The sequence below is a fragment of the Onychostruthus taczanowskii genome, unplaced genomic scaffold, assembly GCF_017590055.1.
Source record: "Onychostruthus taczanowskii isolate IOZ18803 unplaced genomic scaffold, ASM1759005v1 scaffold3, whole genome shotgun sequence".
Classification (NCBI taxonomy): Eukaryota; Metazoa; Chordata; class Aves; order Passeriformes; family Passeridae; genus Onychostruthus; species Onychostruthus taczanowskii.
Window position 1 is genome coordinate 750,213 of NW_024500349.1, and position 18,116 is coordinate 768,328.

At 40.6% G+C, this 18,116-nt stretch overlaps 1 protein-coding gene across 2 annotated transcripts; it reads left to right on the top strand.

Moving 5' to 3' along the window:
* The first annotated feature begins 692 nt into the window (after positions 1-692).
* Positions 693-17,595, top strand: ASNS (asparagine synthetase (glutamine-hydrolyzing)). Of its 2 annotated transcripts, none has more exons than XM_041408863.1 (12): positions 693-773; positions 2,348-2,630; positions 5,861-6,098; positions 7,565-7,750; positions 8,058-8,159; positions 10,170-10,297; positions 11,046-11,172; positions 12,567-12,673; positions 13,014-13,114; positions 14,878-14,959; positions 15,217-15,372; positions 16,680-17,595. In XM_041408863.1, the coding sequence occupies exons 2-12, from the start codon at positions 2,382-2,384 to the stop codon at positions 16,887-16,889; spliced, it is 1,686 nt and encodes a 561-aa protein (XP_041264797.1). In that variant the 5' UTR covers positions 693-773; positions 2,348-2,381; the 3' UTR covers positions 16,890-17,595. The 2 variants fall into 2 exon arrangements, with proteins under 2 accessions (XP_041264797.1, XP_041264799.1); XM_041408865.1 differs by having other exon boundaries at positions 740-773; positions 2,363-2,630.
* Positions 17,596-18,116: the final 521 nt, after the last annotated feature.

The window sequence follows — 18,116 nt, forward strand, 5'->3', positions numbered from 1 at the left end:
GAAGAACTTTATGCACAGTACTGCGGTTTTACAGTAACTCCACTAAAACTGGCTATGAAAGCACATTGCATGTGAATTACTAATTTCTCCCTTGAAGTATTGATGGAGAATTAGTGTTTATATTTAACACTTCACATCCTACTATTCAGAGTTGAATTTCGTTTACTTTAGCACTCTCAAAGACAAATAGGCAAAACTGTCCAATAACGAAGTTCAGGTAAGCACCAAAATCCTGTTTTACTCATCATGTCTACGATTCAGAGCTTAGTTTTGCACAGAAAAATCGTACATCCTCGGCAAATGCCTCCAAAGGTGTGAATTTCGCATGGACTTGCGGCTTCACAAATAAAGCAGCTTTAGGGCAGTGCCTTAGCTCTTTTCCACGGACACCACGCAAGGCAGGGCTCGGAGCACACCTGCAGGGACAGGATTTCTGAGAGTTACAAATCGCCTCCCGAGCCCACGACACGCAGAGCGCCCAGCGGCGCCTGCCGGCGCTCGCTTTCCCCACAGCGGCCCGGAGCAGGTGCCGGAGCCGGCGCCGCTCGGCCTGCGAGCCGCTGCCCTGCCGCGGGGCAGCCCACGCCGGCTGCACACGGAGGTACGGCTACGGCCGTGGGCCCGGGCAGGACGGGGAAGCGCATGATGAAACTTCGCGGCGTGTTTCAACAGCAGGGGCCGGCGGGGGCGGAGCCGCGGCCGCCGGGCCCGCCTCCTCCGTTCCCCGGCGCGGCGCGGACGGCGGCTCTCCGTGCGCCGGCGGGCAGCACCGGGTAAGGCAGCGCGGCGGGAGCGGCCCCGGGCCGCGGCGGGCAGGGCCGGCCGGAGGGGCTGCCGTCCGGGGGAGCTGCCGCGGTACTCGGCCTCCTGCCGCCGGCTGGCCAGGGAGCGGCGGGGGGATGCGCGGCGGCCGCCGGAGGAAGGGGCGGCTGTGTGGAAGGGCCCGAGGGCAGCGGGTGCGCAGAGGGAACCTGCCCCGGGTGCCCGCGGTCGCTCAGAGACCGCTGGTTGCCGGGAGGCCGCTCCAGATGGTGCAAAGCCCAGCTCCATGTGCTGAGGCTGAGGTCCGCAGCGCCATCCCATGTCCAGATGGGACAGATGTGGGAGGCGGAGCAGTGTTGTTGCGGTGCCATGCTCTTCTTGGCACGCTTCGCACCCCCTGTGTCCCCAGCTGTGGGCTTTGTGGCTCTCTGAACCTCAGCCCTGAGGCCGCGTTGGGCTGCTGTCTCCAGCGACAGGGCTTGATCGGGCGGTCCCAGCTGGAGCACACGTGCTCTGGGGTAGGGCTCAGAGGCAAGGCCCGTGTGTGCCTCCGGAGACGCCGCGCTGCAGCAGCGCTGCTCCCGCCGCGCCTCTGCCTCGGGGCCTGCCGCACCGCCGATGGGGAACTCCGGTCTAAACCTGTGCTCCTTGGGTTCGAAACAGTTCCCCCTTGTCCTGTCACTGCAGGTTTTGCTAAAGAGCCTCCCTCTTTGTACAAACCCCCTTTGAATGTAAAGGCAGCAAACTGAAAGGATGTTTAATGTTTCTGCTTCAACATACTCTATGACCAGTAATGATTTGTTCTATTCGTGCTCTATAAATAAAAAGTCATAGATAGTCTTGCTGGATCTAAAGGTAAAACTTAAACCTATTTTCTTGCTGGCTAAAATTTGCTTATCATACCTTGAGCAAGCCAGGTTTTACTTCATGTTAATAAGTCTGCTATTCTTTTTATCAGGCACCTTGACAGTTAAGTGATTAATAGCCTACATCTGTTATCTGTGGTTCTCAGGTGTGTGGTGGGTTGATCTTGGCTGGATGTCAGGTGCTCACCAAGGCACTCTTATCACTTCCCTCTTCAGCAGGATGGAATGAGGGGCAAGAAAACATGATGAAAAATAAAAAAACTTATGGGTTGAGGTAAAGGCAGTTTACTTTTAAGGAAAAGTGAAGATCATGGACAAGCAAAAGGAAAAAAAACAAAGGTTTTGTTCTCTCATTCCCATCAGCAAGCGACGTCTAGCCACTTCCCGGGAAGCAGGGCTTCAGCACACGTAGTAGTTGCTCTGCCTTTATGCTCCTTTCCCTTAAGTCTTTTATCTGGGCAGACATCAGACATGGAATGTCCCTTTGGATAGTTTAGGTCAGCTGTCCTGGCTACATTGCCTTTCAAGATCTTGCCTGCTCCCAGCCTTCTGGTGAGAGGGAAATGTTGGCTTGCATTGATGCTGTGTGGGCCCTGGTCAGCAGTAGCCAAAACTGCTGTGTTACCAACACAAAATGAGGGGAAAATGAGCTCCCTCTCAGCCAGACCCAGTACAAAGTGTCAGCTCCTGCTTACAGTGATCGTGTCTCTACTGAACAGGTTCTCCACGTGCAGGTAGAAGAAGAGCCTCACAATGTGTGGTATCTGGGCCCTGTTTGGGAGCGATGAGTGCCTTTCTGTGCAGTGTCTAAGTGCCATGAAGATAGCACACAGAGGTCCTGATGCATTTCGTTTTGAGAACGTCAATGGCTTCACCAACTGCTGTTTTGGTTTCCACCGGCTGGCGGTTGTTGATCAGTTATATGGGATGCAGCCTATCCGGGTAAAGAAATTCCCATACCTGTGGCTCTGTTACAATGGAGAAATCTACAATTTCAAACAGGTAAGTGTTGTATACATGGTAAGGCAATTTTAAAAAAAATTTCTTTCTTTTTTTTTTTTAATTTCAAGACTAGTGGATATTCAGAACATCTCTAAAATGTGTTGGACTAGCATATCAGAAAAGAAATGGGAGAAATTAGCGAAGAACTAGTATTTAAAAGGAAGTAAATTGTCTCAATGAGCTGTGAATCTGGTAGCTTGTTTAGCAACATACTTATCTTTAATACTGAAAAATCACCTTTTAATTAACAAGAAGGGCAATAAATACATCTTCAGATTTGTTCAGTTGAAAGTTAAGACACATTCGTCATTATTTCTTGGGGAGAAGAATTTCAAGCTTCTTTTCCCCTTCTTTCTTCATAATACAAATGCTTTTAGTCTGTCTTGTTCTTCAGTTGTTTTGGGTCATCATTCTCCCAAGTTGTTGGGTTTTGCATTTTTATTATTGCCTCTCAGTCTAGATGGGATATGTCATTTAAGATATAGTGATGCATAGTATGCATACTTACATATTTATATAAAAGCAGTAAGCCTTGGGGAGATGTTTCCTGTATACCATGGAAGTCCTTAGGTGTCTGCAGCAGAAGTCAGGTTTTTTCGGAGGTTTTTGAGAGCCACCTAAGTCTCTTAGGTACAAAACAAGTAGCAACTCTTACATAGTTCCTAAAGGTGCTAAATGTCTCTGATGGATGTGATGCTGCTGCTCAACACTGTCAGTGTTCCTCAGTCCCTGTGCTGAGATGTCCATGCTGCCTGTATTGGCAGGATGATTCAGATCATCCGAATTTGATGTAAAAAGCAGCTTAAAATTGTGTCTGATTCTGAATCATGCTGAATCAATGTGTAAAATGTGTCCCATACTAAGTGTGGTAGCTTCAGAAACCTCTCAGATTTGAATAATCTGAGATATTATAGTACTTCTAATGCTAATTTTATAGCATTTCTAATGTCACATTTTTTAAAGTCAGGTCAGGCTGCTGTCAGTCACATCAGTGACATCAGTAATGTCATTAGGAATTTGACTGAATAGCCAGGAGACTTCATTTTTTTCCCCAGTCTTCAAGTATCTGGCTGTTTGAAGGGTGAGACTTTGTCCTGCAGTACGTGTGAAATCTGTTGTACCAACAGTCTGTACTACTCGCAGTGTTTTGCAGTGTGGTTTTTCTGCTGTTGAAAACAGTAAGAATTACTCTCAGTCATGCTACACACAGTCCTGAGGGCACCTTAACTGTACAACACTTGCATTGCCATCTACAGGAATTTGTTTGGTTGTTGTCATTACATTGTGTACCCTCTTTCTTTATAATGAGATTTTTCTTTCAAGTTTGTGGCTGAAACCTACCTAAGAAAGGATCACTGGTGAAACAAGTGCCTTCCTCAGGGCAATGACTTACTTATTTTAACATTGACAGTGTTTGATCTAAGACTGCCAATTGTTACCCATAAGTAACAATTAAAACCAAGGAACTTAAAATGTTAAAGCATTGGGTTTGTGGTTTTTTTGGCTTGTTGGAGTTTTAGCAAAGCCCTTCCTTTCCCTTTGTTTTCTGTGTATTGAAAGGACTATTAAGAGTAGCACCAGAAGAACATGAAGAATATTTGATCTGACTTAAGTCTGACAACTAATTTCTTCCTTTCCCATTCTATATGCACAGTCAGAGTGAAAGGAATGGTTTGAGGAATGGAGGAAGATGAGGCAGAAGGAAATTCTCTGCATAAAAAAAGCTGAGGAATTGTAGTGACTGCATAAGTAAACCAAAGATTATTTCCAAAGTACTTTACTCTGCAGAGATGTTGCACATGTCTATGTGTTTTGAGTTCAGTGGTTTTTCTTACACAGTGGCTGGCTAGTGCTTGTGAAGACCATGGGTTTGCAGTTTTACATCCTCAGAAGTGTAATCTTGAAAACTTGCCTTAATGTGAATTGCTTAAGACTGCATTGTTGGTCTCATTGCCTAAGAGATGATCCTGGGTTAAATTTTTGTAGTGGGTTGCCCCTGGCTGGATGCCAGGCACCCACCAAAGCTTCCCTCCAAAAAGTGGATGGGGAGGGAAAATACAACTAAAGCTTCATGAGCTAAGGACTGGGGGAGATCACTCACCAAATACTGTCATGGGTAAAACTGAATGAACTTGGGGAAATTAAATTAAATTAAATTTATTACCAACAAAATCAGAGCGGGGTAATGAGAAGTAAAATAAGCCTTGAAAAAAGAAACTTTCCCTCTGCCCCTTCCTCCTTCCCAAGCTCTATCATCTCCTCCCCAACAGGGAAACAGGAAATGGTGGTTATGGTCAGTTTATCACATGATGTTTCTGCCACTGCTGAAGGAGGTTTCTTCCTCTTCTCCAGTGTGGGGTCCCTCCCACAGTCCTCCACAAACTTCTCCAGCATGAGTCTGTCCCACAGCAGCAGTTCTCCACAGACTGCTCCAGCATGGGTCCCTCTGCCACAGGGTGCTTTTCTTCAGGCACAGCTGCTCCAGCCTGGGTCCCCCACAGGGTCACAAGTCCTACCAGGAGACCTGCTCAATCACGGGCTCCTCTCTGCAGAGGTCTGCAGGTCCCTGCCAGGACCTGCTCCAGCATGGGTCTCCCTTGGGTTCACAGCCTCCTCTCCAGCATCCACCTGCTCCAGCGTGGAGCTCCTCCATGGGCTGTGGGTGGATCTCTGCATCCCCATCATCCTCTGTGGGCTGTGGGACACAGCTGCTTCACCTTGGACTGCACCATGGACTGCAGGGGAATCCAGCTTGGCACCTGGAGCACCTCCTGCTCCTCCTTCTCCACAGACCTCTCTGTCTGCAGGGCTGTTCCTCTCCTCATGGTCTCTTCCCCCTCTTCTCTGGCCGCAGTTACATCTGCACAATAACTTTTCTTTAGTCTTGAAAATGTTATCACAGAGGCATTACTGTCATTCCTGATTGACTCAGCCTTGACCAGTGTTGGGTCCATCCTGGAGCCACCTGACTTTGGCTCTGCCAGATGGGGGGAAATCTTCTGGCAGTGTCTCACAGAAGCCACCCTTGTTGTCCCTCCACTACCAAAGCCAGGCCACGCAAACCCAGTACAACTTTGAATGCAAAAGTATAATTTCCTTCTTTGTCAGAAATATTTATATAACTTCTAAACTGTGATTTTACATAGAAGATTATTGTTATGAAACAATTAATAAGCAGCTAGTGTTTGCAAATGCTTATTTATGTTTTTCTTTATAATTTTTTTTTTTAGCTGCAGAAGCAGTTTGGATTTGACTATCAAACATTAGTGGATGGTGAGGTTATCCTTCATCTCTACAACAGAGGAGGAATAGAACAAACAGCATCCATGCTAGATGGTGTATTTGCTTTCATCCTTCTGGACACTGCAAACAGAAAAGTGTTTCTGGCAAGAGATACCTATGGAGTCAGACCACTGTTTAAGGTGCTGACTGATGATGGATTTTTGGGTGTCTGTTCTGAGGCAAAAGGTAAAGCCAGTTGTGTTTAGTGGCTAAATAATCTTAGATATTTCTATTGGAGACAAACTTCTTTGTTGGGCTTTTCTTAGTGTGAAGAGAAAAAGAAAAGTAAGTTCAGTAATATATCAGCTATATTTAGTAATGTAAGGACTCCACATAATTAAAATAAAAACATCCAAGATGTTTAATTGTCCTTAATATTTCTAAAATAACTTGTTTAACTGGAATTTTTTGTGTTTCAGTCATAGCAGGATTGAACTCAAGATGATGTTTTATGTAAGGTCACAGTTAAATATAGTCTATTGACTTAGACTAGCCTTATGCTACAATAAATTGTATTAGATTTTGGTCTTGGTGTTATGTAGTGAACTAGGTAATTATACCACAAGAACTGCTAATCTGTAAAAACCAGGAATTTTGAAACCCTACTGAAATTTATTGCAGCATTGGGTTATTTCCCAGAATTACATACTTTATTTGATGATGATTTTTTTTGTTTGAGATGACACATCATTGCTCTCTCTTTTAAAATAATTATCTCTAATCTTGGCACTATCTCAAACAAATCCAAACAGTGTCAAAAGGGAGTTTATTGCCTAAAATGCACTTTGGCTAAGATTGACTTTCATAATTATTTCTGTCCAATATATTGTATATCTATTTTATTATCAGACTCCAGTGTAGGTTGACTCTTCTAATAGTACTGTGTAGTAATACTAAGAGCTGCACCATTTCTGTTGCTTGTGAAGAGAGAAGGGAAGTGAATGTTTTGGAGACTGTGTCCTGTAACAATCACAGTGAATTGCCAGTCCCTCTCTAACAGCAACTCAGTGTCCCTTTTGAGGATGTTCCCAAGAGGCATCCAGGTGATGCCTTTTGCAGTAAATGCAAAACATCCTCTTTCATAGGGGGAATGGAAATGAGGTTTGGCTGCAAGTTATACCTGGCATTCAATTGCAGTGGAGTAGATCAGTCTAGAGCTGATGAGTTTTGAAATTACTAAATATATGTCAATTAAGCAATCACTATAGTGATGTTGTTTATTATTGCAAACTCCTTGTTGGGTTGACTACACTTAATTTTAAACACAAAATTAATTAATAATTGTCATTCAAATTCTCCTAAACATACTATACCTTGACCTGGCCATAATGTAGTCAGTTAGAAAAGTGTTCTTCCTAGTGCTCACAGGGATAATTGCTACTTGCCAATTAGTAAAACTCGTTGGTTTGCTTTCTCTGCTATCTGCTTCAGCTTGAGAGGGCTCAGATCTACGTGTACATCCTGCTGGAAGCAGAATCATGCTCTGGCCAGGACTGATGGTGACTCAGAAGGATATTTTTTTAATACCAGATTTAGGATCCAGATAAAATATTTGTATATAGTTTTAGTAGAGAGGCTGTTGAGTGAGGTATAACTTAACCATTTTAAGTTAAGAACTCTTACATTTTTCTTTTTTTCCATTTTATGTGTAGGACTTATCAACTTAAAGCATTCAACATCCTTATGTTCTAAAGTGGAACCGTTTCTTCCGGGTCATTATGAAGTGTTGGACTTAAAGCCCTCTGGCAAGGTTGCATCAGTGGAATTAGTAAAATTTCATAGCTGTAAAGATGAGCCACTCCATGTTGCATGTGATACAGTGGAAGCTCTGCCTTCAGGTAGTACAGCAAAGATTTTGCTACTTACTCTGATTTAAAAGTGAAAAAATCTTGGAATGTAAAATTTGCATTGATTGGTTTAAAAAAGTACCATTTAAGAAAAAAAAACCAATCTGTAAGAACCTTTATCATGTAAGGACTTTAGAATTGTTTTTGTAGGCGGTCATGTAGAAAGATGGACTTGAGTGTCCTTGTTATCAAGAACATTCAGACAAATTTCTTTGTTTCTGAGTTAGCATCATCCAACAAAGTCTAAGTAACACTGTTTGGACATCTTTTACCCTTCTCTTTTCTTTTTTCTGAGCAGGTTTTGACCTTGACACAGTGAAAAGCAACATCCGTATTCTCTTTGAAAATGCTGTTAGAAAACGTCTGATGGCTCACAGAAGGATTGGTTGTCTTCTGTCGGGTTAGTAGCAAGAACCACAATGATTCTGTACCTTTTCTCTCTTTTGCCCATGCTCTAGTAGTTAAAGGAAAGTATGTTGGCTGTTCTGCTGCAGTGTACCTGGAGTGATCTGAATCTTCACTTGACTTTTAGAACAGGCAGCAGAGAACTTATTAGTTTGGAATAAAGTTTTCCAGTTTACAAGTATCTTGAAAGTCTCATGTTTTTAAAGTTTACTCTGGGCTGGGATCGTGGCTTATTGAGACACCAAACATTTTTAAATAAGACAAATAAATATAGTGTTCCTGTTGAAAATCACTCAATATTCTTAAACACATGAGATTTATTATTAGGTTGGTCTAAAAAGAAAATTAATTACTACGTTCACTTTGCACAGATTGAACCTAGAAGAAAGCCTTGACATGTTTCAGAAGCAGGAGAATTCTTACTTGCCAACTTTGCTTTAGTCTCTATCCTAAACTTCCTTAATTTACCATATTACAGGAGACCATCTGGACCAAAATTATTTGCTACACTCTTTTGCAGATAAGGTAACAGCTTGTGGTACAGAACGTTGTTCACTCACTTAGCTGATCACTATTGTGATCAGATAGTTCAGTTTTACAGAGGTAAGCTCTGTAACCATGGGTCTGACACCTTATTTCCTGTGTTTGTTTGGCACTTGGTACTTGTGGTTAGAGTTCTGGAATGCTTTTCATGCATTTACTGGGCAACAGTATTTACACTCATTTGTCATGAATCCTATTAAATGTGCATCTGAATGAGAGAGAACTGACCAGGAGATACTGCTGGACCATTTCTTTACTATGCAGTCATAAAAAGTAGGAAGTAGGTAAATTAAATAGGAAGATATATAGAGTTGAAAGATCTCAGTTTCAGTAAAAAAGCTTGTTTAAACCCCAAATTTCAAATATCAAATTAGAAGGCAGTCAGCAGCTCCTCAGATGCGCATGCAGGAAGCAAAACTACATGCTCGTGCTGGTATAAATAATATCAGAGTATCTCAGTGCTTCACAATTTTGTGTATGCTTGGAACATCACAGATGTTGCTTTTGTTTCTAATGACAGAGGGAATTCTTCAGTGTCACAGTGGAAAACCTGGGTTTTATTTTCCTGATTTCTGCATCCTGAGCACTCAGTTTTCTGTGCTCTCCTTTTCTCAGAATTTGTATGTAATTTTAACAGGAAATATTTTTTCTAGATAGCATGTCCACAGAGGGGGTCAGGGTGGGAATTGATGCTAATGCACTTAGCTGAAGAAACACATGCAGACTATGGGAAACAAAGAGAAGAGGGTTTTGCCTCATGCTTGTCAGAACTGCAGGCAGATGTGGGCAAACAGGTACTGTGTTTTGCTCAGTACTCTGTAGGAGAGCTGCAAGTAGAATTAGCCAAGGATTAGCAGAACTAGTTCATGATAATTAGAAGGTGGATCCTTAAGAGTACATTTAGGCAGCTTGTGCATCTTCTTGGTTTTATTTTCTGCTTGTTATCCAAACTGTTCAAATCCTTTCACTCCCCTCTAGAAAGAAGAGGAGGAAAAAAAAAAGAATGAAGAGTGGAACCCTTACCCTAAGCATTCTATTACTTTCCTTACAGCAAACAAAAAAAAAAAAATCCATAGTCCTGTCAGTTGACTGTCAAATGTGTAGGTAAAAGGAAGACAGGGAGTGGTTTTAAAATGGAGACTATAAATCCCATTTAGTAGAGCTGAGAAGGGGCATATTCTCTAGTACTACAATGTGTTCAGTATACTTTCTGTTTATCCTAAGTAAGGAGTTCCACTGATGCTTCTGACACCAAAAGTACTGATAACTGTTACTGACGTTGTTCCACTAAAGTTGCCTGATTTTTTATTAATATAGGTAAATATGCACTTGTATGAGAAGTACCTTGTATTCACACAGCTTAAAAATGAAGCCCACTCATAGGATTCCAGTATCTAGATTCCTTAAGGGGGAAGCAAAACATCATTCACACACCTAATCAGATGATTTGTTTTTTTGGCAGGGGGCTTAGATTCCAGCTTGGTTGCAGCTGTTCTTCTGAAACTGATGAAAGAAATCAACATCAATTATCCATTACAAACCTTTGCAATTGGAATGGAAAACAGTCCTGACTTACTTGCTGCCAGAAAGGTATCTTAAGCATTGCTGTTTGTTCTGAGCTACTGAATGCTAAACAGTGTATATTAATTGTGCTAACTTCGTGGTATGGCATTAATAGTAACACTGAAAATTCATTTATTGCTATGATGTAAATCAGTTTGCAGTAAATAATTTAGTACAACACTTGCTGCTTAATCTTACAAAAGCGGCTACTGGAACCTTACCTGTTTCTCTTGGGTTTGGAAAACTTTCATGACAGAATCCCCTTGCGTTGTCAAAAGGACAGTATTTTGGACATGTCTCAGTTCTGCCTCTGGGTTTTAGTGTAGGTCTCCCTGTTATGGTTCCTATACTGAGGCATTTGTGTATATGTTAAGTATTGTAAGTTAATTATTACAGTTTTGTACAAACCTTTTGGCATCTGGGGTACTATGCAGGCTTTCGTCACTTTTGTGATGCTGCTTTTTCTCCTAAGGGCAGATATCTGGAGTATTTAGAGCTTCTGCAGATTCTGTTAATGTTTTAGGCAAGCAGCTGGATGATCTGTTGCAATCATGATTGAACACTGTAATTAAGAAGACTATAGTCTCTCTGGTGAACATACCACTGCAAGTCAGAGGTCTGCTAAGTAATGTCTTTTCTTGGCCTAATGTCATAATTTTCATTGTAGTGGAAGAGAGCTGGTGCTTTTGCTAAATGTGTTTGCTTTAAAGACAATGTATGTTTATAAAATGTTTTAGTTGAAAAGTGATGCATTATTTTGACCTTTTGCAAACAGGTGGCAGCACATATAGGCAGTGAACATCATGAAGTAATGCTTGATACTGAAGAGGGTATTCAGGCAATTGAGGAGGTTATCTTCTCATTGGAAACCTACGATATAACAACAATAAGAGCTTCCATTGGTAAGATAATTTTAATGGCAATCTTTGGTTTATATCACCCAAGTAAAATTTTATGCAAACTTAAATGGTCATCTGTTAGATCGCCAGCTGGCACAGAATCTGGGGGCTGGGATCCAAAGTTCTGGTACCCAGACTTATCTGTGATACCACACTGAGTCAAAAGCAGTTATTTACAAGTCCCTGACTGCACAAAGCAACTGTCAAGAACTGTTCTTGAAGCTTTGAGATGAAAAGCAATAGTTACATGGAGAAGAAATGTTAGATCTGCAAGTCTAAGTTTTCTGCTCTAGTAAATATGTACCTTGGAGGAAGGGAGAAATTTATAGGTTTTCTGAGTTACTGAATATTATGATAGCAAATCATGGTTACCCTTTTCTTGCATAATTTTGATACTAATGTGAAGTCTTTATTATTGCTCTTTGGTAACAAAGGTTTAGTAACACAGGTTCTTATAATGTACACTTGATTCTGAGAAATGAAGGAGTCATTAGCAGCTTCTAAAAAAGCAGTCCCTGCCTGAGGACTGGTTCCCTGGAGGAGGGGAAAACTCCTAATCCAATGGAACCTTTTGGGTAATGCAAACTACAGAATTTTACCCAGTGAATCTTGTGACATCATGAAAGAGTTATGAAGCCAAATAGGCAACACAGTTTTTGAAACTGAACTTTCTGGGTGGAATTTCCTCCATGAAGATGGGAGGAAGTTTTAGAAACGTGAAATAATGAATGCGTTTTAGCAATGTGAAATAATTAATGCATTTCTTTAAAAATTAAAGCATTTAGTAAAAACTTTTTTTCTGTCATTTTTTCTTTGAGATTTGCTGCTTAGTAGAATAATGAATTAGATCCTTCTCTTTAGATTTGTAATACTTTTGTTATAAAAACATCCCATTTAGAAAGATGCATAGAGTGGAAGGCATAATTCTGTTTTATAAAATACTCTTTACAAAAGAAATTGAAAAAAGGTCTTCATCCAGTTCAACTCAGAGTGGCAGAGAGTTAAACAGCAACTTTTGCTTTTCCCCAAGGCTACAAGGTTTCTTCAGCACTGTGCTGGAATTAATCACACACTTAAATGGAGTTTGAACAAGAAGAACAACTCCACTCTGTGTTCCCATGGGAATTCTCCAGTGTTCCCAGGATCACAAGTAGACACATCTTTCTGATATTTTCAGGGCCAAGTGTAAATACACAGTTTAGATATATTTGCAGCACCAACTTAGTGTGGCTGTTGGTGGCTTTGAGTAATAATGAGATGCTACTTTATATCATTTTTTAGCTACAGAAGGAAGTAGTGTAGGAGACAAATTTCTAAAATGCTAAATTTTAGACTACTAGCTGCATATAGCATCAGGTATGTGGATGTGCTTTAATCACTTTATACTTTTTTTTAAGGTATGTATCTTGTCTCCAAGTATATTCGGAAGAAAACAGACAGTGTGGTCATTTTTTCAGGAGAAGGATCAGATGAGCTGACACAAGGATATATATATTTCCATAAGGTAAATATATTCACTATACAGAATGCCCTTGAGTTAGCTGCTTCTTCTGCCTTTCAACAGAACATCTGTAATACCTCAAAGTGCGATGTTTGAGAGTTGTCATAACTGTATATTTATTGAGTTTTTCTTCTGGGGTGGCATAAAGTCCAAGGGATTTAATCATCTAAAAATAGCTTTCTTAATCTTCAGCAGTTCCTGAGAATGTTATTTCTTGTATGTAGTTTTTGCTGGTTTTGAGATCACTTGGTGATCACTGCGATTCAAATGCAGGACAGCCAGCAGTGGTTCCCTCAGTGCAGCTGTGTTCCACCTGTGTGCTCCATGCTATGTTTGTTTTCAGGCACCATCTCCCGAGGAAGCAGCAGAAGAGAGTGAGAGGCTTCTGAAGGAGCTCTACCTGTTTGATGTACTTCGTGCAGACAGAACCACTGCAGCACATGGGTAAATGTATTCCCATGCATGCTGAGCACTCATAATTTAAAAGCAAAAGAAGATTAGGCAGGAAAAGACGGCTGAGGATTTGTATGCCAACATGAAGTTGTTGTCTTAAGGAATTTGATCAACAGTAAAGCGCACTGCCAAATTTAATCTGATCTGTGACTATAGGGCTCACTGTGTTGCCAGCTGAAATATTTCTTTGTCTGGGACTGTACTGGTCTTTACAGAAGCAGTGAATTAGAAATACAAGTATTCTGAGTTAAAGAGGGAAGGCAAACTTGTATTTGATTTTGGGGTCTTTGGAGGTTTAGGCAAAGAGAAATCTTGAATCTGATGATCGTCAGAATTAAAGCAACATACTAAAAAGATATGTGCATTAGGTAGCTGTCTGTAATAAAGAGATTAGGATTCAATCTGTGTAACTGATACCTTGAAGAATCTCCAAATTGAGTGCTGTAGAAAATAGTATTGTTATACTAAACAGAAGCATTTTACTAAAATAAATACGTTAATTAAACTGAGAACAATGTTGGAAAGCTGTCTGTAGATAAGAAAAAATTGTATCTTTGGCAAAGCAAACAACTTGTCTGTTGGGGAGCTTTTGTTGTATATTGATCCTGCCACAAAATTACTTGCCCAGCCTTCTACAATTTTCTTATGCTTCTCTTTACTAGTGCAGGAGACCTGCCATTTGCCTTATAATTTGTTTTGTGCTGAAAATTTTCACCACACTTTGAAGGCTGTTTAATACCACATGCTTTTGTTTTTCTTTGGACCTGCTGCTAGGAAGAAATAACCCTCGTATGAACAAATTAGAACAGAGTTTAAGGAGTTCAGATTTACAGAGAAAAGGGAGAAGAACTAAGAGTAGAGAGGAAAGGATGAAACTACCATTATCAGTTAGGAACAAGAATAACTATAAGGAAAGATTTGCAGTGCAAATCTTTTTAGTATATGGAGAAACTGAGCCCTCAGTATTTGATTACTGAATACTCAGTATTGGGTTAATTTGGGGTTTTTTTGTAAGGTGGGTATTACCTGAAGTAGGTGAAGCTTTTTATCAGAGTAGAAACTAAAGAGACAGTGAAATTACTAGGATGCAGTATAAGATCTCCTTTCACTTGTGAGGCTGGACAGCATAATGTCTCTTGAGCAGACAGTCCAAGAGGGATTCTTTCTGCTGAAGATGCAGTTACTGTCATTTTATTTGTTGCCTTCTGTGTCCTTAGAAGCTGTGGTACACAAAAGCAGGAAGGCTTTGTATATGTACATCTACCACTGGTATAGAGAGAACTTGTGTGAATGCTGTAGGGCTCCTTTTTGTTGTTTCTTGACAATACAAACAAATGTGGATTTCAGAAATGTAGAAGTCCTTGCTTGGTTCTATGATATGTTTACAAATGCTGATGCAAATCCTAGTGAGCAGCTTGGTAGTTGTCTGAGAGAAAGAGGGTTTTTTAAAATGTGCTTTTGCATACATTTTGCAATGGTTGTTGCAGATCCTATAGACTGTAGTCTGTAAATCCAGGGCATATGGCATTATAAAACATCATAGTCTTTAATCTGTGTAGACCATACACCTCACTTCACAAATTGGTGAATTAAATTGAGGTAGTTGTAAATCTGCAAGTGAAATTTCTTCCAAGCAAAAGCAGAAAACCTGGTGTTTATGTGAACGACAGGGAAAGCTTAAAAGCTGTGAAATTTGTAAGTAGATGACTTGTTGGATTAATTCAGTATCTTTTCTGTTTATTCCCCCTGCTTAGCCTTGAACTGAGAGTCCCATTTTTGGATCATCGGTTTACTTCTTATTATTTATCTCTGCCAGCAGAACTGCGAATCCCAAAGGTACATAAAACTAGGATGGGATGCAAATGTATGTTTACAAATTCACTGATACGTGTTCTAAGCATGACCAGATTGCTGAGTTCGATGGTTAAGTCCTCCACCCAAAGTCAAGCATGCTCTTAAATATTTTATTGAATTGTTGGGAGCCCTTTTCTGACCAAAACTTTTGAAAAGAAACCATTTTATAAGTGTTGAAATCCAGATCTTTGCACTGCAGTTTCTGAGACTCATGACATTGTTTTTTGTTCTATAAACAGAATGGAATTGAAAAATACCTTTTAAGATTGTCCTTTGAGGATTCCAATTTACTTCCCAAAGAAATTCTCTGGAGACCCAAAGAAGCTTTCAGTGATGGTATAGCATCAGTAAAGAAATCCTGGTTTTCCATTCTTCAGGACTATATTGATCAACAGGTAGAATACCACTTTTTCCTTTCTCTCTTAGGTGTGTTAGATATGGTTGCCAGTGGGAGGCAGCTCACATGCTTAGTTGGGAGAATAAATCTGGATATAGCAGTTAACTTGTGCAGGAGTAAGATAAACCTTAATCAATATTCTTTTAGATGTCTGAGTTGATTAAAGACATTTGTGATCCTAGTTAGAAAGAAATGGTAGACCCTGCCAGAAATGACTGTGTAAGGAAATGAACATCATTTAAGTGTCTGGATTGCAAATTAGATTGTGTATCAACAAACACAATTTCTGGATTACAGACAAAGCAGCTGCTTCAGCTGAAGGCACTTGCATGAACTTACTCTGCAGCTGAGTAACAACATAATGACCTTATAATGTACTTTCTTGTTTGCGTCGTTCATTTTTCAAAGCCATCCCTAGCTAAGCCTTTTTGCTTTTTAGAGCCTCTGTTTACATTGTTAACCAGTGAAGACTTACAGCATTTTGACTCTGTACAAAGGATAATCCTCTCTGGAGTGCAGAAGTGGTTTAATCATGGGGAGGAAGGAATAAGACCCTCTTTACACCAGGGCTCGTTTACATGGAAATACATGTAGTCAAGCCTGTGGATGGGAGCTTGTCTGTCCTACCTCCAACTCTTTCTTCCCCATTTTCTTTCTCTATCTTCTCAGGCAAGAAAGTAGTTGGGTCAGGCAACAGTGTTCTGCTGCCTGTTCTGAGCCTGTACTGCTGTAGGAGCAGCAAATCTGTTTCACAGACATGAAAAGTTAAACAGCATGGTTGCAGCAAAAACTGCTAATTGATATTGCCTCAGCTGGTGCAACTATTTATCCTTCCTTTCTCAGCCAACTTAGTACCTGCAGGTGTCTTTGCCTCTGCATCCCAGGTCTTCTGTTGCTAAGAGCATGGTTATTGGTGTTGATTATAACAGCCAACCCTTCCCCAAGCTACAAAAACAACCTAGGAAGCCACTTACATGGCAAAATGACTGCTTTGAGTTTTTGCACTTTTGCAAAGGAAGGTTAGGAAAGAAGTGTCTGTGACCTTACTGACAAAGGTGGTTGTGTTCCAGAGAAATGGGCTTCACATGTCGTGCAGAGAAATACCAACAGCCCTGGAAATACATTTACATATTCATAAAGATAAGTGAGCTGGTGGCACAGGTTTGTTTGACCTGTCAAACCTGTGTCTCTAGAATATACTTTTTTTTCTCAAAACTGTCAATGTTTAGTTGTTGGTGAATCCTTGTGTATTTTAAAAAGTTGAAGATATTTGCAGCTGAACTTGAGTTTTGCTTATGTCTGTAGGTTGATGACCTTTTACTGGAGAAGGCAGCAGAGAAATATCCTTTCAATCCTCCTAAAACAAAAGAAAGTTATTACTACCGCCAGATCTTTGAGAAGCACTACTCAGGGCGGAGCAGCTGGCTGCCCCACTACTGGATGCCAAGATGGGTTAAAGCTACTGATCCTTCTGCACGCACATTGAAACATTACAAGTCGGCTACCCAAGAATAGACTGTTCAAATAATCCCCAAATAAAAGTGCTGCAAGTGTTTTGTGTGCACTCTGCTTTAAGAAAACCAAACAAATTATGCAAACCTAAAGCTTAAATCATCTTTAAGATGTACTTTGACAATGCTATTGGAAATTAAAGCTTTCTGTTCTTAGTGTACTATTAAAAACTTACGCTGCTGTACCAAAACTTTGTAATTCATGGGAAAATACTTTCTGGACAAGGGATTACTTTATTTGACAGCTCTGTTCCTTATGTAACTTTGATTGTATTAGTTTTCCTTGAATTCATTTAATACATTTTAATGTGAGCTCTGTTTTGAGGACTTGAATCAGGCTGAGGGATGCAAACTGCTGCTGATGATCTGAGCAAAGGGGAGCTGGACTCTATCTGTGGTGATTTGTGTTCCTGGCTGAGAGACTTGGAAGTATCTATGTTATTCGATTCTGAATGTCCTTCTACACACTCCTGAAAACCTTGGTCTAGTTTTCAAAAAGTATTTAGATATTCATAGCTATGCAGAGATGCTTTCTAGAGTTTTTTGAGATGGTGCTGGGTGTTAATTATATGAATGGCAATCTTATTTGTTACTATGAAGCTACCAGTTGGCTGTTCTGTAAATATACCATCAGTTGAAAGATATTGTGACTGTTACCAAAGAGCAGAATGGGTAAGGGAAGCCAAGTTATGTCTTTGTTTCTAACTCAAGTTTTTATAAATGTATTTATTATTCTTGAAAAAATAGAGTGTTAACTGGGTGATGTGTATCAGTTTGATGGAAATTGCATGAGTAAGTATTTTAAGAAAATTTTCATTTATTGTGAGAGTTTTCCCACCTGTGTGGTGAAGAAAGGTCGAGTGTTGCTGCTGAACTACAAGTGGCCAACTGTGTGGGTGAACCAAACCTGTTAACTGTAGGTTGTAGTTGGACAAAGCATCACTGACAACAATGGGATCAGATGCCTTGCTTGGAAAAATGGGGGGAAAACTGCTTCAGAAATCACAAGAACTTCTGATACTCTACTGAAAAAACACCTGAATTTTACCCAAGATAACTTTTTATTAACTACTTAGCCGTGTGGGTTGCTTTTGTGAAGGTAACTTAAGTATAAGGGTGGTCAAAAATACATGTGTGCTGCAGATTGACTTGATTAGCATCATGCTCTTTATGAAAACAAGTCTTTATTGTCCTTCTTGACTAGGAAACCAAAGCCATTTTTTATTTAAAA

Coding starts and splice junctions, on each gene's coding strand:
- ASNS (XM_041408863.1), top strand. CDS start 2,382: ATGTGTGGTATCTGGGCCCTGTTTGGGAGCGATGAGTGCCTTTCTGTG. Junction 2,631..5,860: donor AAATCTACAATTTCAAACAG/GTAAGTGTTGTA, acceptor TTTTTTTTTTAG/CTGCAGAAGCAGTTTGGATT. Junction 12,674..13,013: donor GATATATATATTTCCATAAG/GTAAATATATTC, acceptor GTTTGTTTTCAG/GCACCATCTCCCGAGGAAGC.